The sequence below is a fragment of the Falco punctatus genome (assembly GCF_963210335.1).
Source record: "Falco punctatus genome assembly, chromosome: 15".
In the NCBI taxonomy this organism is placed as follows: Eukaryota; Metazoa; Chordata; class Aves; order Falconiformes; family Falconidae; genus Falco; species Falco punctatus.
In genome coordinates this window covers 20,168,362-20,181,361 of record NC_137595.1, presented here as the reverse complement: position 1 = coordinate 20,181,361, position 13,000 = coordinate 20,168,362, and the positions used below count along the sequence as shown (strand labels likewise).

General features: G+C 44.9%; 1 protein-coding gene across 4 annotated transcripts in view; it reads left to right on the top strand.

The window, feature by feature from the left end:
- Positions 1 to 13,000, top strand: part of CAPN6 (calpain 6) — an 81,619-nt gene that overhangs the window by 5,968 nt on the left and 62,651 nt on the right. For 3 of the 4 annotated variants that reach the window (XR_013923868.1, XR_013923869.1, XM_080365909.1), the window contains exons 2-3: positions 4,309 to 4,394; positions 5,249 to 5,423. Coding sequence is in view for 1 of the 4 variants with exons in the window: in XM_080365909.1 (XP_080222035.1) it covers positions 5,259 to 5,423 (165 nt within the window). In the remaining 3 variants the exon portion in view is untranslated. Of the gene's footprint in view, positions 1 to 2,456; positions 2,652 to 4,308; positions 4,395 to 5,248; positions 5,424 to 13,000 lie in introns of those variants that run through there. The other variant, XR_013923870.1, reaches the window with a different exon arrangement.

Sequence of the window (13,000 nt, the reverse complement as noted above, 5' to 3'; positions counted from 1 at the left end):
TTATTTTGTTCAAAAAATCCCAAAGCTGGATGAAAGAAGGGCTAAAGCTGCACAGTCATGGTATCCCTAGAGCCCAGAGCATACAATACAACTTGGTATTTCATCCAGGCCAGGATGGGAGAGTATTGCCATCCAAAACAACTGAGAAGCCCTGGGACCATGGTCATTAATACTGGACCGGGTGCTATTAAATTATCCTGTGCAGCAAATTTGATCCAAATTGAATACACTTTTACTAATGCAATTGCATATCTACACGTTACAGATTTAATACTGACTTTGTACTTTTATATTGGCTTATGCAGAAGAAGAGAGGATACCCGATCCAGCATAAAGACTCCCAGTGCAGTAAGCATGTTGAACTGTTTAGAGAATTTTGATGAGTAAATTTCTCCAGTAACGATGCTGTGTGTTATGGGCACTCATGCTTCTGATGCATCGGTAGCAGTGGAACAGCCAAGATCACAAAACCACAGCATATGTGAAGTGGAAACTTTTCAAATTCTTTAAATTCCCCCACATTCTTAATACAAATTTGCAAAGTCACTGCTTTGCAAGGACCTGTGATCATTCTGCACAAAAAGAGAAGGCAATAACCTTTTCCAGCTGGAGCCCTGGAAGTGTCTTTAATTAGTTTTACAGAAAATGAGTTCAGAGTAATTTAAAGCTTTTGGCTGCAGGGCTGCTTTTTTGGAAGCACTCACTGATTTGATTGCTCTGAAGCAAGCTATGAGTTTGAAGAAAGAGATACTTGGAAAAATACTAAACTATGTTTGCTAACAGTTAAATACTTGAGTCCTTGTTTTGCTTTTGCAGTCCAAACAGTGGCTTTGAGGTTTGGTGATGTCAGTACTGAAAGAACAGTTTAGGGTTGGGAGGGTTTTGTGCATTGGCAGGACTGGTGCACAACTGCAGTTAAAAAAAAAAAAAAAAAGAGAAACCCAAGGACCAGGTGTTGGTTGTTATTATTATTGGTAAGGCTACTGTTTGCATGAAACAAAAGCAAGCTTGGTACCTGCAAATGGATAATAATCTTAAAACAGGGATGCTGCCCCAAGATACGGCATATACTGTGTGTATCCCTTCTGGCATCCCTCCGTGGTCTTCCTGGAACAGCAGGAATGCAATCCTGAGCCTGGGGTGTGCCTGAGCTTGGGCAGTTTCATCTCAGGATCCACTTACTGGAAGGGAAGGAACAGTTTCATGTGCAAACTGTGTTCAGCTGCGGCCTTAAATACTGCCCGAAATGCACTTTGCCCTCTTAGTCCTGGTGTTGTGCATGGAAATTCCCAAGTCCTGCAACTGGAACAGAGGAGCGGGATGCGTGGTAAAACTTATGTTGTTACAACACACCAAACTTCACCCTTGAAGAGGAGTTTCACTTAGAACAGAGGGCTTGCTGCAGCTGCTTGGCAGTGTTTGCTTTTGGGAGTGAAAGCGCTGGGTTTTGTTAAGGCAAACCCAGCTCTGCCATCCCTGTGCCCCTCCTGCGGGGATGGGAGCGGGAGGGATGCTTTTGCCTGCAAGCTGGCTCACTGCTGCCGAGTGCAGTTGGCTTAAGAGCCGCCGTAACTTCTCTCTTAAACTTGTTACCCTGCGTGTTGCTTAGTTAAACAGTAACAAAAACGGGCTGAGATGACTTCTGTTAGTTTTTGTGTGCTTATTGCATTAATTTAATGGTAGTGATGGTGTAATTTTCCCTTACTCGCCTGTTTGGATGGTTAGTCCGTCGTGTTTGTTGTGGATCTTCTGTGTAGCAGCTGGGAAGAGAAAGGTTAAGACAGGAAAATGTAAGTGTAAATAAATACCGTTGGGTAGTGGAAATAATACTTGACACTCATCTTAATGCTCTGGTGAAGAACTGGATTTGAAGTGAATGTCCCTTTAAGGCTGCTAATAGTGCCGGGAGCTGGTGTTTGCCACTGTGTTGAATGTGATTTAGCTGTACTCTGGCTGACTGTGACAGGGGAAAGCATCTCTGAGTATTAACTGTAAGTAAAGATGTCATGCTTCTCCTGTCAGGCTGAGGAGGGGACCCTGACTGAAAAGGGGACCTGCACTGCCTTGTCTTCACTGTTCTGCTGAAATCCTTTTTCGAATCAAAATAGGAATCTCAGTGGAAAAAAAGGGGGATCAGAGAAAGACTTCAAAGCTCAGTGGTTGAAAGCTGAGAGATGTGAGGCCTCCTGTACCCCTGCTGATATCAAGGGGGATTGCCATGGATTGCTATGGAAACCCTGGGGGCAGCTGTGGAGCCCTTGTGCTGCCCAGAGAGGTGAAGCACTGGGGAGCTCAGCTCAGGGGCTGGAAAAGATACAAAGCAAAACTGTAACTGTATATGGTCAGGGAAATGTAAGGGAAATCTTACAAAAATGTAAGAATGGCTGACCTGTACAGCTGTTGGGGTTTTTTTCCCCCCTTCCCCTCTCTGTTGTCCCTGCCCTGGAGCACTCTGCTGTCCCTGCCCTGGAGCAGTCCCTTTCTCTCCACAGAGCAGCAGCAGCAGGTCTCTGAACTGCGGTGCGGTATTTTTAGGACCTTTGCTACACTGTGCATAGCATGACAGCGCAGGGAGCCCTGGGAAGAGCGGCGGCCAAGCCGTGCTTGGCGTTCCCTCCGCGCGCCTGTACCTCCTGTCAGCTGGGCCCGAGGTAAAGCTGTTGGGTGCGGAGCGGTGGGAGCTGTGCTGTTGCGTACTGTGAGCTCAAGAACGGAGGTGGGAGTATGGTTCCTAGTTTGGAAGCTTCGAGGTTCAGCTGAGTGTCAAAAACCGGGAGCTGCTTCCAAAACAAACCTTGGAGTGGGAGCCAGGTGCCTGCTGTCAGCCTCAGCCAGGTTAGGTCATATCCTGGTAGATGAACACCCCAGGAGAGGAGGGGGCTTGGCTGGGGTCCTCCATCCTCAGTGCTCAAACCACTAGGCTATTTTCTAGAAACTGCATTGACGTTCTTTACTGTGAACTTTTCAACAAGAAAAAGAGACTTCTGTTGTGTTTTGAAAGGGTGGGTTTGAGCTCCTACTAGTTCTCTAGATGGTGATGGGACTTGGGTTCAGCTCCAGAGCTCGGTGTCCGCTGGGCAGATGGCAGCCGGTCCCTTTCCAAAACACGCACCCAGTCATTTTCTCGGGATGGCACAGGGATCCGGGAGAGGGACAGGTTACCAGCCTGGCTGGAGACGCTGCCTCCTTGTTAGCGTTCCCCTTGGCGAGTACTGCCTCGGGGAGCCCGGGCTGAGGCCGGTGGCAGCCCCACCTCCTGTGCTCTGCTTTTTGACCAATTTCTGCGCATTGCTACGAGACTGGCTGTTGTGTAATGGGGTGTTAATCCTGGAAGGACTTGCATTCCAGTCTGGCAGATAGAAGGGGAGAAGGGGTGGGGTAATGAGGTCATTAAAGACCTATCTCTGTGAATTAGGCAGTGACAGCTGAAAACCTTATTGCCCAGGGGCTATTTTAAAAACAAGCGTGTCTTGCAAATAGGCGCAGTTTAGAATGTTAGTTAGCTCATGGGGAATTTTTAATAGGCGAGAATGCCACTTAGCATGAAATAATCTATATCACACCCAAATTACCCAAACTATTATTTTTTAATTGTTTTTTCTTTTTTTTTTTTTTTTTTTTTTGTCCTTGAGCTATCCTTGTATAATTGAGAATTTGTTCTGCACTTGCATTTGAAGAATTGTTTGTGGGGGGAAGCAGGTCTCTGCCTTGTCTTGGGAGGCCATCTGCCAAGTGAGATGCCTTGTGACTTTTTTTTTTTTTTTTTTTTGAGGGAGATAATCAACAAGAAAATAGCCCTCAAGAAAGGGAAATTCCTAAAAATGGCATAGTATCAGTGAATTTTGGTTTAGAACAGTTAATTTCAGTGTAGGTTAGTTTTGTTGAATCTGGATAACACTGTTCACTGAGGAACCCAGTTCTGGAAGGGAGTGAGGGGAGCGTGTGTGAGTGAGTTTGGTTAAAACCATCCCCAGGCTATTTTGGTCACAGTAACTTTTATTCACAAGAACAAAGACCATGGTAAATTTGGCATTTCCAAGTGTTCCTCATTACTCTTCTCTGGTTTGCCTGTTGTGCTCGCTTGCATGCCTGGAGAAGCTTGTGCCTAGCTTGGTTTAGTTTTCTGCCAATTTGTGGATCTCATCCAGTTCCTTGCTGCAAGCAGCTCAAGGAGCATGAACTGAGATCAGTGCAATGGGACACAGCGAGTAGGCTGCTAGGAGAGTGTGATGCCATGCTCCGTTGTTTCCATGTTTAATTCTTATGATCTGACATCAGGATAACCTGCGTTTGTCTTTATTGCTGTAGATAACTCGAGGAAGAGGAGATACATCTCTAACCCCTGGTGGGAAAGAAGAGGAGAGGAATTGATGCACAGGAGTGTTCCAAACACAGTAAGTTCAAATACTCTCTTCACCCCCTCTCTTGAAATAGAGGTAGCATCCCTCACATCCCTCAGACTTCAGACTATCCTGGATGATTTCTGTAGCTGGATTTCTGATTTGTAGGATGTGTTTAAGCAATTTATTTGAGCTCCATGGCTGTGACCGTAAACTTCCCAGGTTAAATAGTTGTGGTTCTGGGGACTAAGGCCTGAGAGCCAGTTTGGGGTTGTTGTTGTTGTGAGGTGGTTGGTGGTGTTTGGTTGGTTTTTTTTTTAATTCTCATCAATTATTTGCAAATATTTGCTGCTTCTGGGAATTCAGTGCCTTGAAATGTAACGTAAAGTTCAAAGACAGTAATACCAGCTGAAGTATTGTCACTTAAATTAAGATGGAGAACTGTGGAAATCTGGTTTTAGTTTTCTTCAGGCGTAAGAGTTGGAGTAGATAATTAGAGCTTTAGTGGCCAGAAGAAGAAGGTAGGACAGAAAGATGGTCCAGCCCTTCACACACGGTACAGACTGAGAGCCAAGCCCCACTCTGTTACCTTCCCAGTCAATTAGACAAAGCAAAGTTCTAGTTTGGTGCCTGGTCTGGACTCTCTAATGTTTTTCCTGATAAGACTTCTGTTCAGCCAAAAATACCATCCTAATGTATAAGATGATTTGGGGTTTTTTGGTTTCCTAGTCTACTACTTAACATAATGTAATTTATGATCTGTTTTTTTTTTTTTTTTAACAGAGATCTGTAATTAATCTTGTTTAGAACAAGTGATGTGCTCTGTTGTTAAAGACCAGTGAGTGGTGCAATCTATGGACTTTAAAGAGCCTTCATAATTTGCACAAATCAATATTCATCTTATCTAGACAGAAAGATATGCCTTCCTCAGTGCAACTCTTCAGAGATCAGCAGTACCACGAGCTGAAAGGGCAGTGTATCCAGCAGAGACGGCTCTTTGAAGATCCAGAGTTTCCAGCCTCGGATGGGTCCCTTTTCTATCAATCAGCACCACCAAGGAAAGTTGAATGGAAGCGCCCAAAGGTAACTGATGCTCTCTGTGAGGAGGTGCTGTTTGTATTGTTCCACTCCTGCCGTCTTCTCTGTGCAAATACACGGTTATGCGAGTATATTCTCCTCCCTTTTTTCCATTTATTTCCTGTCATGGTGAATGAGACAGCAGCCCCTCTGTGTCACGCTGCTGTCTGAAATGAAAGTTACGGCTTGCTATAAAAAGACAAAAATGAAGCGTTCTGTGCAGCATAATCATGCTTTTTATGGTTGATAGCTCTCTAATAACAAGCAGCGCTGTGAGGTGACTCCAGCCGTAGTGATGTTTAAATCAGCCCTCTATTTAATAAAGAATGCCAGTAATCAATTAGGAATACCAATAATAGATCAGTCAACACAGGAGTATATTCTGTAAATAAATTCTTCATTTCCTGGGTCAGTCTGTGGATATGTACCTGTCTAGGTTGTTGTATCGACAGAAGTATTTCAACAAAGTGTCGCAGTTCTTAATTGAAGTTTGTCTTCCGTACCTCTCACTTCCGAGAGCCTGGTGTATACCCACAGTAATTGCAATATAAAATCTGAGCTTTAGCTGTCCAATCTACTGTGTCCCCCCACAAGTTGCCTGTTTGGTTTTGTTTTTTGTTTTTTTTTTTTTTTTTTCCCCTCAGTTAGCTATAACCCTTGCAAAAAACACTATAGAAAATTAGATTTTATTAGCCAAATAGGTAGCATCTTCCAGCCTGGAATACTGGAAACAGTATAGGATTATTGTTCATCGTTACAGCTCTCTGTATGTTTTTAGAGTAACTTGTGCCTTATTAAAATATATGGGGAAAGGAAATCTCACTGTAGCAAGGGGAAGTTTCTGCAATCTCAGATAGCTGGCTAGTTCATTTGTATGTATAAGCAAATGATTTGCAATTTTTCTTGGAGGAGCGGGTAGGAAAGAGAAGAGCCACAGTCTGCCCAGCAGGAGGTCTATCTGAGGCAGCAAACGGTAGGGCACCAGTGGTGGAGTGGTCTTGTTACACTAAAAAAATGCTGGATATTACTAACTGCCACCAATGGAATGAGCTGAGAACCCTCATTTATCAGCCCATACCCACTTTCTGGTCAAAGCAAATGAATTAATTTCTGTTCCACGGGGAACTAACTCGTGCTTCAAGAATCAGTTGGTTTGCTCTCTACATAGTGCCAAAAATAAGAGGAAACCATGTGCGTATAGTTGGCTGCCAGGTTACCTTTTTTATTAACCATAAAGCCCAGCTACGTACAGGTCTTAAGAGCTTTGAATGACTTCTGCAGTATAAGACACGATGCTCACAAGCTGCTCCCAGCAAATACTCAACTACACAGATGCGTAGCTGATGGAGAGGGGAGAAGGTGAGTTCCCAAGAGGTGTCTAAGAAAACCTTGTTCTGTAGTGAACTTGATACCCTCTTTCTCAGCTGTTTTTCAGAGAGGTTCTGGTGAAATTTAGCAGCAAGTTTTACCCAGAGAGAACGGAGAGTTTTCCTTTCTTGATTGATATTGTCTGTGGTCTCTGCATGGCTATGCTGAAGTTACAAGTCAAAGGCAAAATCCACAGTATAAAACCTCAATTACACACCAGTGATTTCATATTCGAAGTGAACAGCTGTTGTCTGTACACAACCAATAATGCTTATGTCTATTTGTCACGTTGACTAGCATCTTAACAGGAAAACAAACATGTCATCTGCTTCTAAGTGTGACTAATGTACTAGATGTTTCAAATTTTTAATATTACTTATATTTGGGGTCTTTTAGTTGGTTTGCTGTGAGGTTTTATGCTTCACATATCTTGCGTTTATAAAGTAGTTCACAGCCATAAGCAAATAATTCAGAAGAACACCAAATCATTCTCAGCTTTGACAACGTAGCTTTCCCTCGGAGAGTGTAATCTGTTCTCATGCTCTGACAAGTGTAATGAAGAGGACAGTGGAAGCCTCTAGCCAGATGTACGCAGTGGTTTTACCCTTAAGCATGATGAATTTGTCCTTTACTTCACCCGTATCCACTTCTGGGATTAGGGTTAATCTTCTGGAAGCACAAACTTGGGTGTCTTTTCTTAGAAAACATGATGCCAGTGGCAATGTGGTCTACTTCATACGCAGCTGGTACTGTTCCCTGTCCTCTGTAACAGGGGATAGCAGACGAGGCTGACCAAGGCAGCACTGTATTTGCCATTTGTTTTTTCTTCTTTTTTCTCCTGGTTGTGATCATTTCTCTCAGCAGCTTCAATAATGAAATGTTAGCAAGCAGAGCGAAGGTTGCTTTCCTGTTTCTCATTTTAGTTTTCCAAGTAAGACATGAGACTAAAGAATGGGGAGAATGAATTTGGAAAAAATGTAGGCATTCCAAAGTCTTTGGGTTTATTTTTATTTCTGTAGTGCTTTCCTGTTTATTGGAGTCTTTCACCCCCTCCTAGAAGAGGAAGTACCATGCAGCCAGTCATAGCAAGGTCAGAGAAAGCTTTTGTGCTTCCTAAGAGATGTGAAGCAAGAGCTAGGCTCTAGACAAGGATGCCATTTTAGGCCATTCCTTTGTGCTTGTGTTCATTCAAGGTGGTGATCAGTGGTGTGAAGTCTGGTCGAAGGCCAGTAACTAGCATTGTACGCCAGGGTCAATATTTAGTCCAGTCTCATTCAGCATCCTCAGTAATGAACTGGATGATGATGTAGGGGCATTGGACTAGATGACCTCCAAAGATCTTTTTCAACCTCATTCACTCTGTGATTCTGTGTGCCATTCTAAAGCTGTGCCTTCCTTGCTCTCCTTCCTTGCTTCAAGATAGAGCAGATTTTGGGGCCCATGTGGGGCTGTTCCTACAGATTTGTGGAGAATAGCTAGAATATTCCAGTCTTACCCTTTTTGGGTGGGAGAGGGAGGTGATGCCTAGGAGGTGGTGGAAGCTGCCTTTGTTCTCATGGTGAGCCTGTTAGAACATCTTGAGAGGGGCTTGTCTGTGCAGCAGAGCAGAGGTGAGGATCTATTTCCCAATGTTTGTTTATGGGTTGTCTCTTCTCTGTCCCATGCAACTGTATTGTACTCTACGTTAATCGGCTGAATGCTTAATTGTGATTTTAGAGCAACGGGCTCTACAGAGTGTTTTCTTTTTTGGGAGGGAAATGGCCTTGCGATATGAGCATAAGGTGAAGGCCAGAACTGTCATCTACCTAGACAGATTCTGAGCAGGCCACTTAGTCATCTTGCCTCACTAACTCACGCAGTAAGTACAGCTGTGCCTCCCCCAGCTACCCCCAAATGTTTATACAGCATCTTGAATGTGAAGGAGCTAAATGGTGATATCCTGGTTCCTGTCCTCCCGCCATCTACACAGGCAGTGGGTAGCCTGTCCAGGTGCTGGTACTTCTATACTAGTGCAAGCAAGCAAGCAGCTTTTTGGCTTTAGACAGCCTGCGTAGCTGTCTGAGCAGCTGGGGAGTGCTGCCCAGCACACAGAGCTGGGGGATGCCGCTGCAGTTGCATTTGCTGGTGTTGAAATAAATACACTTGGGATCTGTGAATCTAAAGCTTTTCTGAGGAGAGGTGAGAGCCGGTATTTTAGTTTCAGATCATATCAAAATATGCTCATACTTTGTTCAGTTACCCAGAATGGTTGGTGGTGGCCAGACAGAGCAAATGCTTAGGAAGGCTGTCTGTGTAGTCAAAAGGGTTTTATTCTGCTCTAATGAAAAAAGAAGTATAAGTGAGAGAGAGGAAGAGGTGTAAAGGGTTTCTCCTACTTTGTTTTTGTCCTTGGATCTGCACCTGCAATGTTAAATATGTTCTGTTTGCTCATTCCAGTCAGACTCACAACGATAGGTCATTAACAATCTGACATTAATTACTTGTTTTGTACTTTTAAAGTCTCTTTGGGAAAGAGAAAAAAGACAGGGTAGTGTTACTTCTGTGGCACCCCAGTATTAAGAAACTGGCGAACACAAAAGGCACTGTGTAATTACCATGCAGTCTCCCTAGGATGGGGTGACTTTTCAAGGAGAGACGTTACGGAAAGATCATCCAACAAATAAGAGCACTGCACGCTGCTCATGTGCAGTACTGGGTCTTGGTTTCTTGGGGTGCAGTGTGGTATGCAGCTGGCAGGCCAGGCTGATTATACACAAGACCTTAGGTGTGTGTTTGCTGATAATGCTGTATTTCAATGCTGAGTAATAAATTAACCCCAAAGGTCTGACCCCACCTGGGATATCTGATAGAGCTGGCTGAAGCGTGGAATTGGCAAGTTGTAACACAGTTCCATATTTTATTCTGAGTAGAAAAAAGAAAAGCGAATGTGCCAAAAGATCTTCCTAAAGATGAGCTTGGACCTTATTTTGCTGTGTTTCTATATCACCTTCCTTTGTGACGCTCCCCACACCAGTGATGGGTTATGAAAAGTACCAGTAGTATAAAAATGCCAAATTGTTTTTCACTTCTGAGGAAAAAAGTCTGGAAATATTGGACATGATTTTGTAGAAAAAATCGTCTTTGTCAGAGTGACATTTTCTGACAGAATTGTTGACAGATGACACAGGTGTCAGACTGCTGGCTGTGATTTCCCTGGCAGTCAGTGTCTCGTCCCCTGCCCTCCTGGCCTGCTGCAGCCCCAGGGGGGGAGAGGGTCTGTCCCCACCAGCCCTTTGGCTGCTCAGCCCAAGGCAGTTTATGAGGACTCGCCTTGCCCAAAGCATTGGATGCTCATAACAGATGTCTGATGTGGGGCAGTCGCCACAACTCCCATCACAGGCAGTGAAGAGGAGTTGATGTATTTAGGGTGTGATTCAACTGACATACCTGAGATGTTGGCTTTAGGCTGAGATGAATCATACCCCACAAGTGCCTGGTCTCTGCCAGCCAGAAGTTCAGAGGGTGAATTCATGTGTTTATGCCAACAATATGAACCTTTGCTGGTGTTTCAGGACATTGGGCTTTGCTAGTATCTCAGTTCCTCTGGCCACTTGTAAAATAATAACTGAGCTGAGCATGACTGTTTCGAAGGTGCAGCATCTTCCAGAGCCCTTCAGTGTGCAGGAAGCCTCCTTGCTGTAGCATGTCTTTACGAGGTACAGCTATTCCCTCCTTTGCCCCTGACACCACACAGGGAGGTGCTCCCACTGTTCCTGTGCTGTTCCAGGCTGTCACTGAGTATGAGTGGGGTCAGCATATCTCCAGCTTCCTACTGCAGCATCTGCACTTGACCCTCTTGCATGGCATGAGAGTTGAGGTGTGGCCTTCCCTCTTCTGTTTGCTCCACACCATCACAGAGGGGCAGTGTCTGTGCCTGTTTTGGGGGAAGACATGCAGGGGTTGATCAGAACTGCCCTCGGGCAGAAGGGCTCAGTCTGTGAGCAGGGATTTAAAAATGGCTGATTTTGCACAGCCATTTTCAAGAAGCACTTTCAGAACCTAATGCAGAGCTGAAGGACTCTTCTTTTTAGAACCACCTTCCCCACCCCATCATTTAGATCAAAAGCAGTAATGTAAGGCACAAACCACCTGAAATTTTCTGTGGGGAAAATCTGCTGGCTTGTTAGAAAAAGAGGAAGAAATTATCCCCCCCCGTTGGTGGACATTTTTTCTGCCCATTGATATTAGTGTCAAATCTTGCTCTTTCCCTGGAGTTCCATCCCCTCTGCCAGACTGAAGTGGGGTTGGGAGTAGCTGTGTCCTGCCAAGAGGTAGGAGAAGTCTCTTGCCCCCTGCTATCTCTGCTGGCCCTGGGATATCTTTGGCCACCTGTCCTGGTTAACCCCTTACTGAGGGCAAACATATTTCTGTGTGGTGGTCCTGGTCGTCAGCTTTTAACAACAAGCAGCTCTAGTGAAAACGCCTGGGAGCGACAGCCACTCTGCTGAAGGGCTATTTTGTCTGTCTTTTTTTCTAATTAAACCTCGAGTTTGTCTCAATTTTTTCACTGAACACTGACCTTGCAAAAAGTATTAAATCCCAAGGACATCTTTGTCAGCATTAAGCAAATAGCAGTGATCCCCCAACCAGGGCAGGCATCAGTGTGGTGAAAGAGTGGATAAGCTTGCTTCAGAGATAAGCAAGGTTCTTTAGCTATTTATAGAGGAAAATAATAGTCTGATCCTACAGAATGAGAGTCTTATCATGTGCTTTCCTGGTTTCCCTGCTTGACCTTCTGTTTTATAAACTCTGGATTTGCTTTCATCTGCATCTTCTCTTTATGAAAGGGCTATGATTGTACCCTTATGTTCTAGGAAGACAGAGCTGGTTCTTTTTCAGCAAGACAACACAAAGTCGCTGTGTGACAGTACTGCTGAACTGCTTCCCAAGAAAGCCCTCTTGTGTCCCAGGCCACAGGAAGGACTGTTGCTGTGCTTTATTAAATCCCCGTTAACTCTCTGGTGCCAAAGGTCAGGTATCTGACTGGAAGTGGAGAATTGCATTCTCATGGCCACTGCCTGCCCCGTGATCCTGGGAACTGTATGCCATTGGCCCAATTCGCCACTCTTCTCACCAATTTTCCAATGCTTTCAGGAGTGGTTATCACTATGGAAGAGAAAAGGATCAGGAAAGAAGGCACTGTGTTCTGGAATGGTACAGCCATAGGAATAGACAGAACAAGTGTCTCCCCAGTTGCCAAATTGGGGAGTGTGGGATGAGCATTGGTGACTTATTCAGGGCAGTGTGAGGGACCAAGGTGCCAGAGAACGGGAGCTCTGACGTCTGCACCTACAGGTGTTTCTTGATGGTGGCGCTGACTTCTGTTTGTTTATAACTGGTGGAAAATGATCAGTTGTCTCAGGAGTTAAAACATCATTGTATTTGCTGATTTGAACCTTGGAAACCTCCCCCACCTCTGTACCTGTCTTGGAAGGTTTTCCCTCCTTTGGAAGGCAGAGGAGGCTTGGGGCATGCCTGCCTGAGTACTTAGTCTGTGTTAGCTTTACATATTTTGTACTAATGTTGTTTATTCCACATGTGTTCTCAGTGACAGGATTTGTGGTCACAGTAAGCAGTCCTCCAGAATGTTTAGCAGTATTCCAGTCATGGGTTTTGTGGAATGAGTGTCACGAAGGACCTGGCTGTCAGGTGTAAGCATGCCCGTGTTAAATGCCCTTCAAAGATAACGCGTGGCTTCATCATTTGATTCCTCTGTCTCTTCTGTAACTGCATCCCTGCAGTTTAACCCTGTTTTCCAGTTTGACTGTAAACCAGATCAGAGACATCTGCTGATGTTTGGGACTATGTGTCAGAGTCTAGTAATACATGCAGGAGAGGCACTGGGGAGGGAGGTATCCTGGCACTGCGTCTGGATTTGAGCAGTTGCTCAACAGTGCGCTGCAAGAACAGTTTCAGGGCACGGAGCACAGTGACAGTTCACTGCACCCTGAGGTGTCTGCTGGGGTGGGGGGCCTGGGGATAACGCAGAGCTGGAGGAGAGCGGAGATTGAAGGGGAATACCATCAAGTGGCATTACAAAGTGGTGGCAGCTCTTAACAGTACAGCGTAGTTACATTGCTGCCTTCTGTGTGACAAACCGACTTGATTGTAACAGCACCTGTGAATAGTGACACTTCTCTGCTTTGCCAGATTCCCTCCCCACGCCCCCAGTTCCC